The sequence below is a fragment of the Penicillium daleae genome (assembly GCF_028827525.1).
Source record: "Penicillium daleae strain IBT 16125 chromosome Unknown utg000008l_segment0_segment0, whole genome shotgun sequence".
Classification (NCBI taxonomy): domain Eukaryota; kingdom Fungi; phylum Ascomycota; class Eurotiomycetes; order Eurotiales; family Aspergillaceae; genus Penicillium; species Penicillium daleae.
In genome coordinates this window covers 3,983,964-4,000,596 of record NW_026623156.1, presented here as the reverse complement: position 1 = coordinate 4,000,596, position 16,633 = coordinate 3,983,964, and the positions used below count along the sequence as shown (strand labels likewise).

At 53.5% G+C, this 16,633-nt stretch overlaps 9 protein-coding genes across 9 annotated transcripts; 3 read left to right on the top strand and 6 right to left on the bottom strand.

Annotated features, from left to right (window-relative positions):
* Window positions 1-238: 238 nt before the first annotated feature.
* N7458_009982 (aldehyde dehydrogenase family protein) lies at window positions 239-2,175 on the top strand (the record flags this gene model as incomplete). The annotated part of the gene is made up of 3 exons (XM_056913364.1): window positions 239-373; window positions 464-645; window positions 714-2,175. The coding sequence occupies 3 exons, from the start codon at window positions 239-241 to the stop codon at window positions 2,173-2,175; spliced, it is 1,779 nt and encodes a 592-aa protein (XP_056762213.1).
* A 372-nt stretch (window positions 2,176-2,547) lies between these two features.
* N7458_009981 (uncharacterized protein) lies at window positions 2,548-4,131 on the bottom strand (the record flags this gene model as incomplete). Its single annotated transcript, XM_056913363.1, has 1 exon — window positions 2,548-4,131. The coding sequence occupies one exon, from the start codon at window positions 4,129-4,131 to the stop codon at window positions 2,548-2,550; it is 1,584 nt and encodes a 527-aa protein (XP_056762212.1).
* Window positions 4,132-5,284: 1,153 nt separating this feature from the next.
* N7458_009980 (uncharacterized protein) lies at window positions 5,285-5,565 on the top strand (the record flags this gene model as incomplete). The annotated part of the gene is made up of 2 exons (XM_056913362.1): window positions 5,285-5,305; window positions 5,389-5,565. 2 exons carry the CDS (start codon window positions 5,285-5,287, stop codon window positions 5,563-5,565), a joined length of 198 nt encoding a protein of 65 aa, XP_056762211.1.
* A 335-nt stretch (window positions 5,566-5,900) lies between these two features.
* On the bottom strand, window positions 5,901-6,977 carry N7458_009979 (uncharacterized protein; the record flags this gene model as incomplete). Its single annotated transcript, XM_056913361.1, has 1 exon — window positions 5,901-6,977. One exon carries the CDS (start codon window positions 6,975-6,977, stop codon window positions 5,901-5,903), a length of 1,077 nt encoding a protein of 358 aa, XP_056762210.1.
* Window positions 6,978-8,103: 1,126 nt separating this feature from the next.
* N7458_009978 (F1F0 ATP synthase subunit d) lies at window positions 8,104-8,868 on the bottom strand (the record flags this gene model as incomplete). The annotated part of the gene is made up of 4 exons (XM_056913360.1): window positions 8,104-8,133; window positions 8,204-8,290; window positions 8,359-8,754; window positions 8,860-8,868. The coding sequence occupies 4 exons, from the start codon at window positions 8,866-8,868 to the stop codon at window positions 8,104-8,106; spliced, it is 522 nt and encodes a 173-aa protein (XP_056762209.1).
* A 415-nt stretch (window positions 8,869-9,283) lies between these two features.
* Window positions 9,284-10,112, bottom strand: N7458_009977 (nascent polypeptide-associated complex subunit alpha; the record flags this gene model as incomplete). Its single annotated transcript, XM_056913359.1, has 3 exons — window positions 9,284-9,617; window positions 9,685-9,743; window positions 9,894-10,112. The coding sequence occupies 3 exons, from the start codon at window positions 10,110-10,112 to the stop codon at window positions 9,284-9,286; spliced, it is 612 nt and encodes a 203-aa protein (XP_056762208.1).
* An 816-nt stretch (window positions 10,113-10,928) lies between these two features.
* N7458_009976 (60S ribosomal eL14 domain-containing protein) lies at window positions 10,929-12,034 on the bottom strand (the record flags this gene model as incomplete). Its single annotated transcript, XM_056913358.1, has 5 exons — window positions 10,929-10,988; window positions 11,154-11,417; window positions 11,594-11,728; window positions 11,804-11,924; window positions 12,021-12,034. The coding sequence occupies 5 exons, from the start codon at window positions 12,032-12,034 to the stop codon at window positions 10,929-10,931; spliced, it is 594 nt and encodes a 197-aa protein (XP_056762207.1).
* A 984-nt stretch (window positions 12,035-13,018) lies between these two features.
* On the bottom strand, window positions 13,019-14,201 carry N7458_009975 (protein transporter YIF1; the record flags this gene model as incomplete). Its single annotated transcript, XM_056913357.1, has 3 exons — window positions 13,019-13,219; window positions 13,282-13,845; window positions 13,905-14,201. 3 exons carry the CDS (start codon window positions 14,199-14,201, stop codon window positions 13,019-13,021), a joined length of 1,062 nt encoding a protein of 353 aa, XP_056762206.1.
* Window positions 14,202-14,527: 326 nt separating this feature from the next.
* On the top strand, window positions 14,528-16,624 carry N7458_009974 (signal recognition particle receptor subunit alpha; the record flags this gene model as incomplete). Its single annotated transcript, XM_056913356.1, has 3 exons — window positions 14,528-14,752; window positions 14,840-15,122; window positions 15,183-16,624. The coding sequence occupies 3 exons, from the start codon at window positions 14,528-14,530 to the stop codon at window positions 16,622-16,624; spliced, it is 1,950 nt and encodes a 649-aa protein (XP_056762205.1).
* Window positions 16,625-16,633: the final 9 nt, after the last annotated feature.

The following is a 16,633-nucleotide window of genomic DNA, read 5'->3' as shown; positions in this document are numbered from 1 at the left end:
TATCAACAAAAAAGATCAGCCCGCGGAGCTTTCTTCCTCCCTGAACACCACAGCTCCAGGGGCATCGCCCATTCCCACCAATCCAACTCCTCCAGCATGGATCAACTACTCTCTTACCTCCCGCCGCCCCTACTCGACTTCATCGAGACCCGCGGCTCCTGCCTTACCGCCGAACACGCGCAATGGGCTGGTGTCGCGCTGGTTTCCCTCGCCGCTGTCTACGCGGGGGTACCTATACATGCTGTGTCTGAAGGAGGCTGCCGTGTCCTTCAATGTGCCATTGCCGGCGGAAGTGCGCAATAGCGCGGGTGGGAGGAAGTGGGATGAGGTTACTGGTGTGGAGAAGCGCGTGCTGGAGGATCAGGTTCGGGGGGTAAGTTATTCATACAGGGGGAGCTTCGCTGCTGTCGGGATTGTAATTTGAGAGATTGGGCTAATGCAGATGGTTGGTACTTTGATATAGGTCTGGAATGATAAGCTGATTATGAGCTACTGCCCCGCTGATGGACGTGTCTTGGGCAATGGTATCAAGCCGGCGACGGTGGAGGATGTCAACGTTGCCGTGCAGGCTGCAAAAGCTGCGCAGCGGGAATGGGCAAAGACGAGTTTTGCTGAGCGCAGAAAGGTTCTGCGCACTCTGTTAAAGTACGACTCTTCTCGATGCACCTATTGCATTCTATTGAACACGAGGCTGACTGATCCCCTCCTGCTAGATACGTCCTTGATCACCAAGAGGACATCGTGACTGCATGCTGCCTCGACTCCGGAAAGACCAAAGTGGACGGGTCCTTCGGCGAGATCCTCGTCAGCGTTGAAAAGCTCAAGTGGACTATTGATCATGGCGAGAAGGCGCTGCTACCCTCGCGCCGGCCAACGAATTTCCTGATGATGTACAAGAAGAACATGGTCACCTACGAACCGCTCGGCGTCGTGTCTGCAGCCGTATCATGGAACTATCCCTTCCACAACTTCATCGGACCGGTCATTAGCGCGCTCTTCTCTGGCAACGGCATCGTCATCAAGCCCTCCGAGCAAACAGCCTGGTCCACGACATTCTTCCTGGACATCGTGCGCGGCGCACTATCCAGTTGCGGCCACTCACGCGACCTCGTCCAAACCGCCATCTGCCTCCCCGCCGTCGCGGACAAGCTAACCTCGCACCCGGACATCGCCCACATCACCTTCATCGGCTCTCGCCCCGTGGCACACAAAGTCTGCGCCTCCGCCGCCAAAACCCTCACCCCAGTCTGCGTCGAACTCGGCGGCAAGGACCCCGCCGTAATCCTCGACGACGCCCGCACAATCCGCAACCTCCCGGCCATCGCCTCAATCCTCATGCGCGGCGTCTTCCAATCCGCCGGCCAGAACTGCATCGGCGTCGAGCGCGTCATTGCTCTTCCAGGTACCTACAATAAACTCATCGAGCTCGTCACCCCACGCATCCGCGCCCTTCGCCTCGGCTCTATCCTCCTCGACACCCCCACCGATAAAATCACAACCCCAGACATGGGCGCCATGATCTCCCCAGCCTCCTTCGACAAACTCGAAGGCCTCATCGCCGAAGCCGTCGGCCAAGGCGCCCGCCTCCTAGCCGGTGGCAAGCGCTACACACACCCCCGCCACCCACATGGCCACTACTTCGCGCCAACGCTCCTCGTCGACGTAACCCGGGACATGCGCATCGCGCAAGAAGAACTCTTCGCCCCAGTATTCCTCCTCATGCCCGCCTCATCCCCCACCGACGCAGTCGCCGTCGCAAACTCAACCCTCTACGCCCTCGGCTCCAGTGTCTTCGGCCACAACGCTGCCGACGTGCAAACCTGCGTCCGCGGCATCCACGCTGGCATGGTCGCCGTCAACGACTTTGCCGCGTACTACGCCGTGCAGTTGCCCTTCGGCGGTGTGAAGGGGTCCGGATATGGCCGTTTCGCGGGTGAGGAGGGTCTGCGTGGGTTGTGTAATCTCAAGGCTGTTTGTGTGGATAAGTTTCCGAAGGTTCTGGGGACGGCGATTCCGCCGAGAGTGGATTATCCGATTCAGAAGCGGGAGGGGCTTGATGGGGCTAGGGATGGGGTTTCTGCGTGGGAGATGTGTAAGGGGGTTGTTGAGACGGGGTATCAGATCACGCTTGGTGGGCGTGTTGCGGGTATTTGGCGGTTGTTGGGGAATATGTGAGAGTTGGGATGGACACTTGGGCAGTGCTGGGGGCTAATATATGTACGACTGCAGGAGTTGGCTTGCTTGGATGGAGTCAAGGCTGGTTCTATTAGGATTGTACGGTAGTTCTCCCACACATATATACAACAAATATAATAGTTTATTCACAGATTCAACAAGGGAAATAGCTTGTCGATTTATGGTACAATGTACACAATACAGGACGGACAGTCCAGTCCCGTCCATCAAGCCATTGACATTGTCAACTGGCCAAGGGTATCAAAATGGTCGCTTCGCAAATCATATCACTACTCAGATCGCCAGACAAGGCCCCATCACATCACGATGGCGATGAAACCTCGGGCATGCAAATCAGAAAGCATTTCACTTTCAATTCTCCGATAAATCACTCTTCTTCACCCACCAATCATCAATCCGAAACAGCGATTCAGGCATCCAGTTCGTCGGCGGCCCACGCCACGGCTCGAGAACTTCCTCAATAAACCGACAAGCCTCCATATCCAGCGGATCGAGCTGGCCACAATTAAACAATTGACCCTGCGGAAATTCCTGGATATAATCCAACTGTTCAGGCAACCGCAGCACAAAGTTTGACAACCAGTGCGCCAGTTTACCGTTGATCTCATTGTATGTATTTGGGTTGCGCTGTGAGAGTCGCACATTTTCAAGCGTCCACTGCAGAATCTCTGGCGCATTGCTGGGGATTGATTCTGCGCTGGCGCGGATGAGAGCTTCGAAGAAGGCTGCGTTGAGATGGGGCTTATCGCGGCCGACTCGGGTCACGGTCAAGAAATGATCTGACGGGATTGTGTAGCAGACGGGTCGACCTTGTCTGGACATGTGGAAGCGGAAGATGTATTCGTCGATTTTGAGGAGGGAGATGAGCGCGTTGTAATTTTGCGTGCGGATAGCGTTGCCGACGCCCTCGTGTAGCACGGTACGATCCACGGTCGAGATGGTCGAGGGGAGGAGCGGGGTGTCGTTCTGCGCAAAGTTGTTTGAGCACATGCGCAGCATCTCCAGGTACATCACGTCGTCTGGAGTGAAGCCCGTCTTGCCGCCGCGGAGGAGGTGGTCGGGGAATTTCAGGATCGCAAGAGCCGGCCAGGCGACGATGGATTTCATCGTCTCCGAGCGCACCTCCACCATTACCATGGGCTTGACGTGGAGCTGATACTTGTGCGGGCCGGGGATGCGCGAGAGGCGCTGCATCTCGGGATGCTGGCACAAGTGGGGGGCGACTTTGAGTGGCGGTCCCTCGCCGTGGAAGATACGGATCGTGTCGTCTTGGCGGTTCATAAACTTATCCAGTGCAGCCTGCTGATCTGGTTTCATGGTGATGCCCAGATTGATCCATTGCTGGTGGATGGTGAGGATTATGATGGTCGGGATCTGCTCGCGCAGGCGCTCCATCGTGCACCACCGGCAGCGGAAGACCGCTTCCTGTAGCCGGCCTCGTTGGTCCAGTGTGAGGGACACATAGTCCAGTGGCCGGAGAATGCGATTGATTGCCGCGCTGCGGGGGTTCGTTGGAGGATCATCCCAAAAGGCGAGAATGATCAGGATCCTGTAGATTTGTTCTCTCGAAATCGCGGCCGCGAGAACAGGTGATGCGCGGGGCAGATTGAGATTCAGCGAGTAGAGAAAGATCTGCTCAATGACCTCCACTGGTAGAGCCTCAAGCATAGACAAGGGACGCGGGGCGGGAGTCGATGTAAGACTCGCAGTCGCCGGGGACGGGACAGCGCTTGTCGATCGGGACGAAAGCTGGGAGGAGGAACTTCGGGCCGGCATCTTGAAAGGGCGTCCAGGGGGCCGCTTGGGCTTGGATGGGGAACGTGCAGATTTCGCGATCTTGGCGTTGGCGTTGGGTCTGGAGACACGTCCGCTGGGCAGAACGCGATCTTTTTTCTCCCGCGTCACCGGGCCATCACTGCCCTTGCGCGAACCCATGGCATGTATGGCATATAAAGCACATCACAGTCCTCTGTACATCCTCCATCACAGGCGTGTCAGTAGCGAGTCCTTCATTGCCGATGATCTTGTTTGATCTCCGAAGATTTGAATCTCCGAAAAAGCTTTTGTTTTTCGCGATCGACTCCGAGTCTGCTGGTTGGTGGGAGACCAGGCCGTTTGCCACGAGCTGGACTGGCCAGGGCGGGTGGTTGTCACGTGATATGGCAGAAGTTACTCCACTTTATAGCTACCGAATTGGGACTAGTGCATTCGATCACCTGATATCAAGTGACGTCAGTGACTTTTACAGAACCAGCTTCCCTCGTTCGGAGTCCTTCTTTCGGAGAGGTTCGTGAGGGAGAAGTAAAAGGACAGGAAACATGAGACTCATCCATGGATGATAACAAGGTTAATGCCAACCTTGAATGCAGCGCTTGAACCAACGAGAAGGTCTCAAACAGCCACACCTGCGACCAGAACCTGCGGCAGGGATTGACTAGAAATCAAGGAATCGGTCCAGCTAGAGCGTCGTGATGACGGCATACAGTTGCAGCCACCAACCCAATCCCGATCCCGTCGATGGATGACTCCGTAGTTTGTACTCCGTTGCCGTAGCTCTCGTTCTCTGTCCTTCCATCTCCATTCCACACCAAGATTGAAATTGCAGAACGTGGCTGTCAAATCCCTGCCTGCTCTATACTTCCCATTTCCACTTCCACTACGTCAGTGCTATCTCAGCCCTATTAGCATCTCCACCCTAGGACATTCCTCCCAAAAAAACAAAAGGAAGAAAAGCCTGCTGAGCCCTGCTATTTCACGGCTCCAACGTCTATCATTCACCTCTTTCAGCCATCTCGTTACGTATCCGGCAGACCAAGAAAGAAGCATCGTCTGGCTGTTTGTGGTTCCCCCCTACCTTGGCAATCAAGTTCTGATCAGGACCGTCCACCGTCGCCGCCTGATCTCATTTCCCCTCAAGACATTTCTTTCTTTCTTTAAAAGGCCCTCCCCTGCATCAACCATGCGTCCCTTCAGCGACACTTCCATCCACGCTACTGCCTCTTCCAGCTCTGGACCGGCCATTCCAACCAAACCCAAGCCTTAAACCTACTCTCCACAAAACACTCTTCGACGTGATATCCTTGCCAAAATGGGTGCTGTCGTCTCCTGCGTATGTGACACCACTTTAACTCCCCTTGTGGCATGGCTCATGACTGCTTGACAGCTTTGATGCTAACATGCTCTGTCTTGTAGATCACCGGCATCTTCCATGCTATCGGCCGTTGCCTGATGGGCATCGTCAATGCCATCGGCTCCATCCTTCGTGCCATCCTTGACGGCATCATCACCGTCTTCGATGTGATCATCTCCTGCCTCACTTGCCAAGGTTGCTCGGGGCGCCGGCGTCGTCGGACTAGATCAGCAGTCTGATGGGGCTACAATGCCTCATCAGCGCGGCTGGGCGGCCATACCATGTCACATCGGGGATAAGGATTTGGTTCGACTCTGTCCTGCGGTTACTTGACTGTGACGGTGCCATGATTTCTTCGGGTTGTGATTTTCCCTGGTGGCCTTGATGGCTTTTTTACCTTTTGTTTTATGTCTCTGCTACATACCCAGGCGCGTTAATATGAGGATTACTTGGATGTTTAGAAAACTCTCTTTTCATTCATCCCTGTTATGTACATTTGTAGTGTCGGGTATGGGCTGTACAGGTGTAGAAGTATGATCAACAAACGTAGAGTTACATGTATGCCAGCTCCTCGCTAGCTGGCGCGACTCAATGCTAGAATGTCGCTCTGAGTCATAGCTTGTGCCGGGTCAATCAGCCTCAGCAAATCCTCCTTCGCAGACGCAGGAATCACATCCCACCGCTCACTCAAAATAAAATTGGCAAACGGATCTCCAGGTCCACCACAATAACGCCGAATCAAATGATAATGCGAAGGCCGCAAGGGCCAACTCGCAAGGACCCGACAATTCGCGGCACGAAACGACAACCGCAATAAGCGGCGAAACGGCTCAATCCTCCTCTTCCGAATCAACCGCGTAGTGATTTCCACAGTTCTCTCTGCAGAATATTCATCCTCGTCCAGATAGAAATCCGAAGAGAGCAGCTGCAGAAACTCGAATTGCGCGTCCGACCACGGTTCCTGGAGCACTTTGTCCGGTATTCGGCCGGGTGCAATCAACACTGAACACGGTAATCGAAAGAGATCATTTTCATAATAAACTTCATTCGATTCACGGATCTGCACAGCACCAAAATGAAACCATATAGACACCTTACGGTCGGAACTGCGAGATGGTGAAGACCGCTCTCCATCCGGTAACCGTGCAGAAAGAACGAGGTCTCCTTTCCCGCGCCATCCATCCACGGCCTTATCACAGCCTTCTAGATCATCGAAGCGCTGATCCAATGAGTCCAGCAGGACTCGGTCTTCCTCTGAAAAGACCAAGTCCGCACACTTGCGCCGGATAGCATGGTCCACGTATTCCCGCTGACACCGCCTCATCAGCGGTAATGTACACCACCGACAGGCTAGAATCGTGCTCTGCAACTGCTGCCTCTGCTCCCACTCCAGCGCCCAGAAATCCAGCGGCGGTGGGAGAAAGTCCGGTGTGAAGAATCCCTCTCGCGAGCCGGGATTCGTGCTACTGAACACTAGCCGGATAAGCCATGTGTATAGCACGGGGTTGGACAGTGCACGGGCAAGACGTGGCGATGCCCGGGGGAGATTGATCTCCAGGCTGTGGAGGAAGATTAATTGTATAATTTCGTTGGGCAGGGACTCCAAGCGTGAGGTGCACGTGTGGACGGCCAACGTGTCGGAAAGACTCATTTGCGAATTCGAGAGCGAGGCAGGATGTTTTTTTTGTCTTGGATTGAATTGACTTGAATAGCTCTGAGCTTGTCTTAGCTGGTGCTAATCGCGGTCTGGCGAGGATTCCCCGCAATCGCGCGGCTCTGCAACGAGTATCTCGTAATAGGGGCAGGGAGGCAGATGACAAGATTCATCTCAGTGGCATATTTGTCCACGGTATCCAGCAAGCACGGAGTTCATGACGGGGCTATTGGAGCGATTCGGTCGCGCATATGAAGGGTATAGAAGAATTCGACGCTCGAGGCATCGCTTGAGAGAGGGGGAGGAGGGGGAGGAGAGGAGGGGGGGGGGAGAAGTGGTGGGCCTGAATAGATGCGAAATGACATGGTCTTGGCGTGGCCTGTTTGGCTCACGCTATGACATCGTCGGTCAGCTGGGGATTACATTGGGACATTCTGCATGGAGGGCAGCTGTATGGCTGGATAATAGAGACGATGCATTCTTTGCCACAATAGCTATGTCATTAGAGCTGGGATCAGCTATATGGTGGCATTGCTTAGAATCGTCAAGTTGCGGGTCTTATGCTACGGTGGGAGGGGCGTTCTGATAGAGAACTTTGAATATTTACGCGATATCAAGGTACTCGTCGGCTGAGAAACTCTCAGTGGAATTTTTATCCCCGTCTAACGTAGCTCAGGTTCTACCTAATTACCTATTTAACTTGTCATTTGTGTTAGGTACCTAGGGGAAATTGAAATGTGGCTGGCCCCGATATATATCCAGGTCAGGTACCAGGTACCTCCACCTTTCGGCCATCCAATGTCCACTTCATACCGTACTTTGAATAAAATGGAAGCTACGTTAAAGTCTATGATCAAGAATCCAAGCTACCCAATCCAGCACAAGAATACTTGAACCGCAAAGACATATATGTGAAGATATCAATGGACAAAGGAAAACGCAGAAACCATCTGGATTTGAATTTGTTTCTATACACATCCCATCCGCCCCACCACACCAACGATGGGAGGTTTCTAACCGTACCCTGGCGAGAGCGCCATATGCTTGACATTGAAAAAATACATCTTGCGGTGTACTGACACGGGGGATAATAAAGGGAATTGGAGGGATATTTTCCCACCGTTTAAACGGCAGAGAGATTGCCGAAGCGCTCCTGTACGAAGAAAAGAAGGTATGAGCATTGGCAATGCGCCATCCGGGGTCAATAGAGTGCAATAACGTACCTTGTAGCCGGGTGGCATCCACTTGCCCTTGGAAACGAGGGAAGCGGTCTTCTCGTCGATCTCGGGCTGGGCAGAGGCAACCTCGTCCTAAAGACAGGAAAGAAATGTAATAAGCGACCGGTCCAATAGCATTGACAGTCCACACAGATACGTACCACGGTGAGGTCCTCGAAGGGACGGGCAGTCTCGATGTTCTCCAGAGTCTTCTGCAGGTTGACAAGCTCGGCATCGATCTTGCCCTTGGTCTGCTCGGCGTTCTGGACGGCCTGGGCCTCGAAAGCGTCGATGGCCTTCAGCTGGCGGCTGACATCGTAGGAAGCGGGCTTGAAGGTCTTGAAGTGGTTCTCGATCTCGTCGATGACGGCCTGGTTCTTGAGGATACCGCGGTAGTGGGCGAAGTCGATGGTCTGGGGCTGCTCGGACAGGGCCTGGACCTTGCGGCGGGCATCATCGTTGCGCTTCTTGAAAGCCTGCAGAGAGGCAGCGGTCTGGCCGCGGAGGCCGAGGGAGGTCGAAACCTTGGCCCAGTCGATCTTGAGTGCGGCGCTGCGCTGTTCCGAGTAAGGAGAGGTTTTTGGTTAGCCGTTTTGCTCGTGCGGATTCAATGCCGGGAGTCGGGCCATGTTGCGCATGGGAATGGGTTCGGTGAGACCTACAGCTGCCATTGTGCCGGGAGGAGGGATAAGTGGTGGAGGTGGAGAGAAGAGGGGGGAGGTTTCGATGTGCAGGGAGGTGCCGGACAGGCGAGTTTGACTCGGAAAGGTTTGGATGGCGGGTGGCACGTGACGACCCGGCATCCGAGCATCAGCTGGGAGTGAGACCAGAGAACAATATACAAGACCGCAAAAGAACTGCAAATAGTTCAAAGCAGAGTATGAATAAAAGGTTCTGCTTGGATTTTACGAATTTTAGAATACCAGGTGTTTACAATCATATCATAAGTGAACATATCAAGTTGTGAGTTCAATTCTTTTTGGGTTACATTGTGTACACTAAAACGCAATCCACGATGGATTGAACCCATCGGGTTAGAAACCCAAGCCACTCAAGAGTACCGCATTGACCGCACAATTGGGGTCATTATATGCTGAGTGCCATGATCGAGTTCACAATATCATTGTCGTTCTCCCGCAGCGCCTTGACGGCCTTCTTGCGGGAAACGCTGGCCTGAGCCATGACCAACTCGATGTCCTTAGCCTCGAGACCAGCCTCGTCAACCTCCTCACCATCATCCTCCTCCTCTTCCTTCTTGGCCTCGGTCTCGGGGGCCTTGCCCTTGCCGTGGTCGTGATCGTGGTCGTGGTCGTGGTCGTGACCGGCGTGCTCACCAGCAGCCTCGGCGGCAGCAAGCTGCTGGGCGGCGGAAGCCTGGGCCTGGGCGTTCAGGTCCTCGATCTTGGCCTCACCGAAAATGCTAGATGGGAAAAGTCAGCAACCAGATTTCGAGTTGGCAGCAAATTGGTGCAGAAAAAGCGACATACATCCAGGTGTTGCTGGAGGGGGAGCGGTAGACTTCAGGCTGGTTGACGACGAAGAGGATCTATAGAACCGAAAAGAAACCGAATCAGCTTGTCTGCAAAACAAGTAGAGTTGCCGCATTGGTTTGTGATGTTGCTAGTGGGTAGCTAGCAGCACCTCGACAGTTGCGACTAGCCGTGGTAGGCAGGTTGGTGGACGGGCATCTTCATACGTTCTTGGGGCGGCGGAGGGTGACACGGGTGATGCCAGGGACGTGCTTCAGGCCAAGCTTGGCAATGGCCTTGCGAGCCTTCTTCTCGTTGCGAGAGTGGATGGTAACAGCAGCACCGCCGGGGATGACGGGCTCCTCACCAGCCTCGGACTCAGAGTCGCTCTCGACGTTCTTGGGGACCTCCTCATCGGGGAGCTCTTCAACGCGGGGGTCGGCCATTGTGAATGTATAAGGTGGTCTATCAAGCGGCGCAATGATAAAAGTAAATAGGTCAGTTCAGCGTCAGGAAAGGTGAAGGTTGCGCAATTCGAGAGGAGAGAGGGTCGGCAGAGGTGGGATGGGATAGTGGGAGGGTCGGCGCTGAGCGGGCAGAGGTCGACCAGTGAACCCCCCAGGAACCGCACAAAGCTCGGGGAATGAAGGGTTTCGAGGTAAGGATTTCATTTTGACGGGGGATCGAGCTGTTCAACGCACCTGAAGCACAGAGATGAAGCTGTGGTGGAAGTGGGGTGGATTTTGTTGGTTCGTGAGGTTGAAGGTTCACGTAGCTGTGCGGCAGCCCGTCGGCCGAAAATCGTTAGCGAGGCGGTTACTTGCCCCGGACTCCCACACTGTGCCCTCACCGTCCTGGAACCTGGAAGGGGGCCAAGTCATACATTACGGGAGATATACTTGAGTTATATCATAGTATCATAAAATGGATATTTCATGGTTACTGTAGAAATACAATTTCTCTTTCTCTCGTTACAAATGGAATCATCTCGTCTCTGGCCACTTTTACATAAATTCATTTTCCTCTCTTTCCTTTACGGAAAGAAGAGTTTCCCAGATCTATCAAAAAGAGCAGGACCGGTTGGGCCTAGACGCAGAGCAGAACTATGACACAAGCCCTTGCCGGGATATCAAGGTAGTTGAATCATTTTTGCTGTAGATCGATTAATGCATACAGCGATTTTGCTGGTGGAAAATGGCCAGCTAGTGGAAACCCGTCCCAGGACACCTCCTTCATCCTATGCACCAAACCCTCGTAATCATTTATGACTTGGCAGCGGCAGCCTTGACCTTGGCGTAGGACTTCTGGACCTCGTAGCGGGCCTAAGGGGGAGACAGTTAGAATATGATCTAGACCGAATATCAAAGAGAGTTGGGAGTCTGGAGAATCAGGAGTGACGAGAGTTGCGATGGTTCGTTGCATGTCGCACGAATCCGCGCAAGTCCAAATCCCCTCCCATTCCCGAATCCAGGGCGCTCTCAACGTACCTGCTTGCGGAGGCGCAGAACCTTGAAGCGCTCGAAGTCGGTCAGGTTCTTCCGGCGCTCAGTGCGGTCGGTCTTCTGGGCGAAGCCAGACTTGGCCCACTTGCCATCGATCTCGTTCTTAGCCCACAGCTTCTTGACGGGGCCGGTACCGGCAGCACGGGGAAGTTGGGGGATAACGAAGTGAGTGAGAGTGGCGTGAGCGAGGGGCAGAACGTGACGGGGCACGATCTTCTGCTCCTCACCGGAGGGACCGTCGACCAGGACCTGTAGCAAAAATGACAAGTCAATACACATCTTCCACACACGAGTGCTGTCGCTCGTTCATTCGCATGGGGGGGGACTCCTTCGGGATCTCCATGTATGTCGGATATCTCTGATCTCGGGAGGGTTGGGGTGCGAATCGAACGATAGGTTGGAATTTTGGTATTCTTTCAACGTACACGGCGGTGGTCAACAATCTCGACGATGGCGGCGAGTTTGCCAGCGAAGGGGCCGCGGCGGATCAGGACGAGGCGGCCAACCTCGACCAGCTTCCAGGAAGCGAGCTTAACGTCGATATCGGCCATCGCGAATTTCTGGAGGATACAAAAAAAAGTCTCAGCGCTTGTTCTCTTCTTGTTCAGTTGGATTGTTGCAGCAGCGGCACTCACGGTCGACCGGGTTGGGATGTGTCGGAGGGTTGTTGTCGAAAGAGTCGGATTGTCCAAGTTGACTCTGCGAATTTCGGATGTGCCCACACAATTCTCGCTTAGCGGGCCACTCGCGGCGGGTCTAGGGTTGGCTTATGTCAGCACCCGGATCATCCTCGGCGCAAGGTTGTTCCGTCGGGAAGCTTTTCTTTCGTTTTTTTTTTTTCTTGCAATGAACTTTGTTATTGTCATGTCTCTGCAGGAGCAAAATGGTGCTCTCTTGCTGGATTGACATTCTCTCTGATGATCCTCTTCGCTTCTAACTAATTATACACCTACGACACTGACCTCTCCCTTTGATACAGGGTGCTCTTATGGTACGTTTTCTGCTTTTGCTTGTTGTCTTCTGCCTTAAATGATGCCGTAATTTGCGATTGACCTGGTGTCTGTGAGGCTCTCGCCGGAGCTCTCGATACAGCACTGTTGGATGATATTCAATTTCTTACATATTCTGATACTCTTGTGATACAACCTTATTATGTTTTCATGACCTCAAGCGGACCTCATTGCTGACTGCTTGAAGATTGACTAGACTCAATGCAAATCGGGAGCCGAAGCTCGATTCGAGCCTGGGCGGCATGGCCATGATGCCTGGCCTTGCCTACTCAAGAGGTTCGTATACCAACTCTTCTTGCCTCCGTGCCATATCTTGCACCATCCCATCCTACTCCCCCCGGTCCGATGATTAAAAATCTTATCACGCCTAGATAGTAATTGAGCTTCGGCCATGATATTACCTTTATCACCAAGATCTCTGAGGACCACAAACACAATGCATATCTTGCTTGAATCATCTGTTGGGACCTGTTTCTAACTTTTGATAGAAATCTCCAGTTTCCTGTCGTCAGCCTGTGATTGTTTTCCAGTTAGATCAATGCAACGCTTTATGACTATTTCACTTATTTTCATTCCTTCGTACCCTACTTGTAGATCTCGTTCATACCCGTACATACTATGTTGTCTCTTGAGTTGTAAATAGTTTTTGATTACAATAAGTCGTGCTATATCGTGCTATATCGTGACTGTCAGAGCCCTGGTATTCCAGAAACTAAGGCCCTGAAGCGAATCCGACGATGGGTTACCCCTTGGTCCGTACATGCTATCCTATGTCTCCGTCGATCCGTTCTATAACCCCCCTCATGCAAACTGGTGGTTCCACATTCCCTGAAAATTGGATCATGAGCTGGCGCTCGCAGCCAGCGTAGACGGGCCCTCCCGGCTCAGCACCCACATGAAGACGAACTGGATCAGATATGCGTACACGAAAAGGAACTGGGTGCGACGGTTGCGCTGGGAACGAGCCACGGTGTGCATAGCACCGTTGCGCATAGTCGAGTCAGTCGAATCAGGCAGCAAGACGTACTTCAATGAGCGGAGCTGTAGTTCCTCGTTAGTAACCGAGAGGATTGTAATATGTGGAGGGGTGGACCTCAACTCACCAAGAAGAAGGCATTGGCCGAGAAGGTGTACACGAAGACGGTCCAACCAACCCAGCCACCGGTTCCGCGTCCGGGTGTCAGGATCTCAGACGCAACCAGGGTGGCAATGATGCCCACAAACTTGTATCCAGAATAAGCGACCAGATCCAGGAGCTGGGAGTCGTTGTTGATGCTCAGAATATACATGGCCATCTTCAAGCATAGGATCTCGAAGATGATCACTGCAATGGCCGTGGTAGTGATCGATCCCAAAAGCTCTGGATGGAAGTTGCCTCGGAATCCAGCCAGCAATACTGACAGCAGGATGTATGTGACGAGAGCCATGACGGGAATGTACATGTCAGGCGAGTTGAGGTCGTCCCGCGGGGGCAGGAACATGGAGGAATATTGCTGCTGGACGATCTGACCGTTGGGCCCCGTGGGATTGCCGGCCATTCTGGCCTGTTGGCGGGACCAAGGCTTGTGTCGCCATGGGAAAAGGACGAGGGCGAGTTTCCTCAAGACATACGAGTTGGAGACATTGAAGTAGTGCTTGAGTGCGGGAATAGAGACGTAGCGGTTGAACTAGAGCTCCACGTTAGCCAAGGTTGGTCGATTGATCTACCCACCACAACGATACATACGTTTTGCTCCATGTATTCCTGACCAGCCTTCATCGCAGTTTGTCCAACCTGGAAACCCATCTGCGCCGTAGGGTCGTTCATGAACCCACCGAATCCGGGGGCATAGGAGCCACTGCCTCCCTGCGCAGGAGACGGCTGGTAGGGGTTACCTCCACCGCCATATCCGGTATTCGGTGTCTGTTGGGAGGAAGGAGGGGGTGGTGAGCGCATCATCGGGACAGTCGACACATGTTGCGGGACAGGGTGATGCAGAGGCGGCGACTGCGCAGGCGGTGGTGCGAAGGAGCCCCGATACATGATGGTCCTGAATCAACAGGGGAGAGAAGGAGAGAAAGCACTGAATGGGACTGAGTAGTTCGTGCTTGCGTCGAGGAGCGGCAAAGAGAGTGGGGGGATGGTGGAAGGCGCGGAGATGGTTGTAGTTGGCAAAGTAGAGGGAGGTGTTTATACGTGGCTGAAGATCCGCTCTGCCCTCCGAGCTCGAAGATTCGCCTTTGCCCGATCCGCCACCGCGCGAACTTTCCCACCAGGTCGGCCTTGGTCCTACGCCCCCCACCTCTTTTAATCCCCAGGATTTCCCCTTTCCCTTACTTCCTGAGTACCTCTTGCGAATTTATACCAGGATGTTGGAAGCTTTTGAAATCCTGACCACCTCTGGTGTGGTGCTGTGGTCAAAGTCATACGCACCAGTGGGCGCACACGTTATTAACAGCCTGATCAACGACGTCTTTATCGAGGAGAAGGTCGTGCCGCAAAGCGCTTCGGTGAACGGGGCTTTGCCGGTCTACAAGAAGGAGAAGTATACCCTGAAATGGAAGAGGGTCAAGGAGTTCAATTTGATCTTTGTGGTAAGTTTTGTTGCATGTCGCATATCGCATGCGTCGAGACCGTCCTCGGTCTTACTCGAATCGCCAAACTTACTTCGATTACTATAGGCCGTCTACCAATCGCTGCTACACCTCGGATGGATTGACAAGCTCCTCGAAAATATCTCGACGATCTTCATCGATGTCTACAAAGACCAGCTGAAGGGAAACCGCGCCAGAATCACCGCCTATAAATTCGACGCATACTTTGAGCAGCAAGTGCGGGAGCTGGAGGACAATACTGGCAGCATCGCAGAGGTCTACGCTGCAGAGACTGGGGAGAAGAAAGACCCGTTTGTCTCATCAGACAATGGAGGTCCGCCGCCACCGCCGGTGCCTGGCCTCATCAAGGGTATGTGTTGAACCTGACTCATATCGGACTCGCGGGTATTGTGGGCTGACAATCCTAAAGCACAGCATCAAGCTGTGCCAGCGGCGACGACCTCTGATGAGGCCACCCCGCCAACAACCCCTGATATTTCTAGAACTTCAACTCCCACGGGTCACCTCCTCACTGGAAAGACTGGCCCCGCTGGTCGAGTCTCTCGCCGTGCACGCAAGGCAGCCAATGCAAGTGCTAATGCCTCGTCCGGTGATGAGCATTCTCGCAAGGGAAAATCCACACCTAAGAGCTCGGCGAAGAAAATGCGCAGATGGGATGCGGATGGGTTTGCTGATGAGGATGACGGGGAGATTTTGGATTATTCTGCCCCGGCAGACGAGACGAACGCTGCTGCCCCTGTTGTTGAAGCTGTCTCCCAGGAAGACATGGGTCACAGGACTGGCAAGGGTCAATTCGTCTTGAGGGATTTGGGTGACGAGGTCCAGAACATCCTCGACAATGCCGACGCTGAGAAGAGCAAGGGAGCTGCGACTTCCGGCGTGGTGGGCTCTGGTTTCAACGCAATTGGTGGCTTCTTCCGCAACATTGTTGGCGGTAAGGTCTTGACAGAGGCCGACCTCCAGAAGCCACTGAAGGCAATGGAGAACCACCTGCTGGAGAAGAACGTTGCTCGTGAGGCGGCTGTTCGTCTTTGCGAGGGTGTTGAGCGCGAGCTTGTTGGAAAGAAGACCGCCAATTTCCAGAGCGTTGATGCTGCGCTTCGCATTGCTATGGAGGCGTCTTTGCGCAAAATCCTGACCCCTACCTCTTCTCTGGACTTACTCCGCGAGATCAACGCCGTGACTGCACCAACCACCAAGCAGCAAGCTCCGCGTCCCTACGTCATGTCGATTGTTGGTGTCAACGGTGTTGGAAAGTCCACAAATCTCAGTAAGATCTGCTTCTTCCTACTGCAGAATAACTATCGCGTTCTCATTGCCGCCTGCGATACCTTCCGTTCTGGCGCTGTTGAACAACTGCGTGTCCACGCCCGCAACTTGAAGGAGCTCAGCGCGCGCGAGAACGTCGGCGAGGTCGAGCTATATGAAAAAGGCTATGGCAAGGATGCCGCCAACGTTGCCAAGGATGCAGTGGCATATGGTGCTGCCAACAAGTTTGATGTCGTTCTGATCGATACCGCTGGCCGCCGCCACAACGATCAGCGACTCATGTCTTCGCTCGAGAAGTTTGCCAAGTTCGCTCAGCCCGATAAGATCTTCATGGTTGGCGAGGCCTTGGTGGGTACTGACAGTGTCATGCAAGCCCGCAACTTCAACCAAGCCTTTGGCACCGGTCGAAACCTGGATGGATTTATTATCAGCAAGTGTGACACTGTTGGTGATATGGTTGGAACACTAGTTAGCATGGTCCACGCCACTGGTATTCCTATCGTGTTCTTGGGAGTTGGACAGCACTATGGAGATTTACGTGGACTGAGTGTCCCTTGGGCTGTCAACCTTCTGATGAGGTGATGATTTATT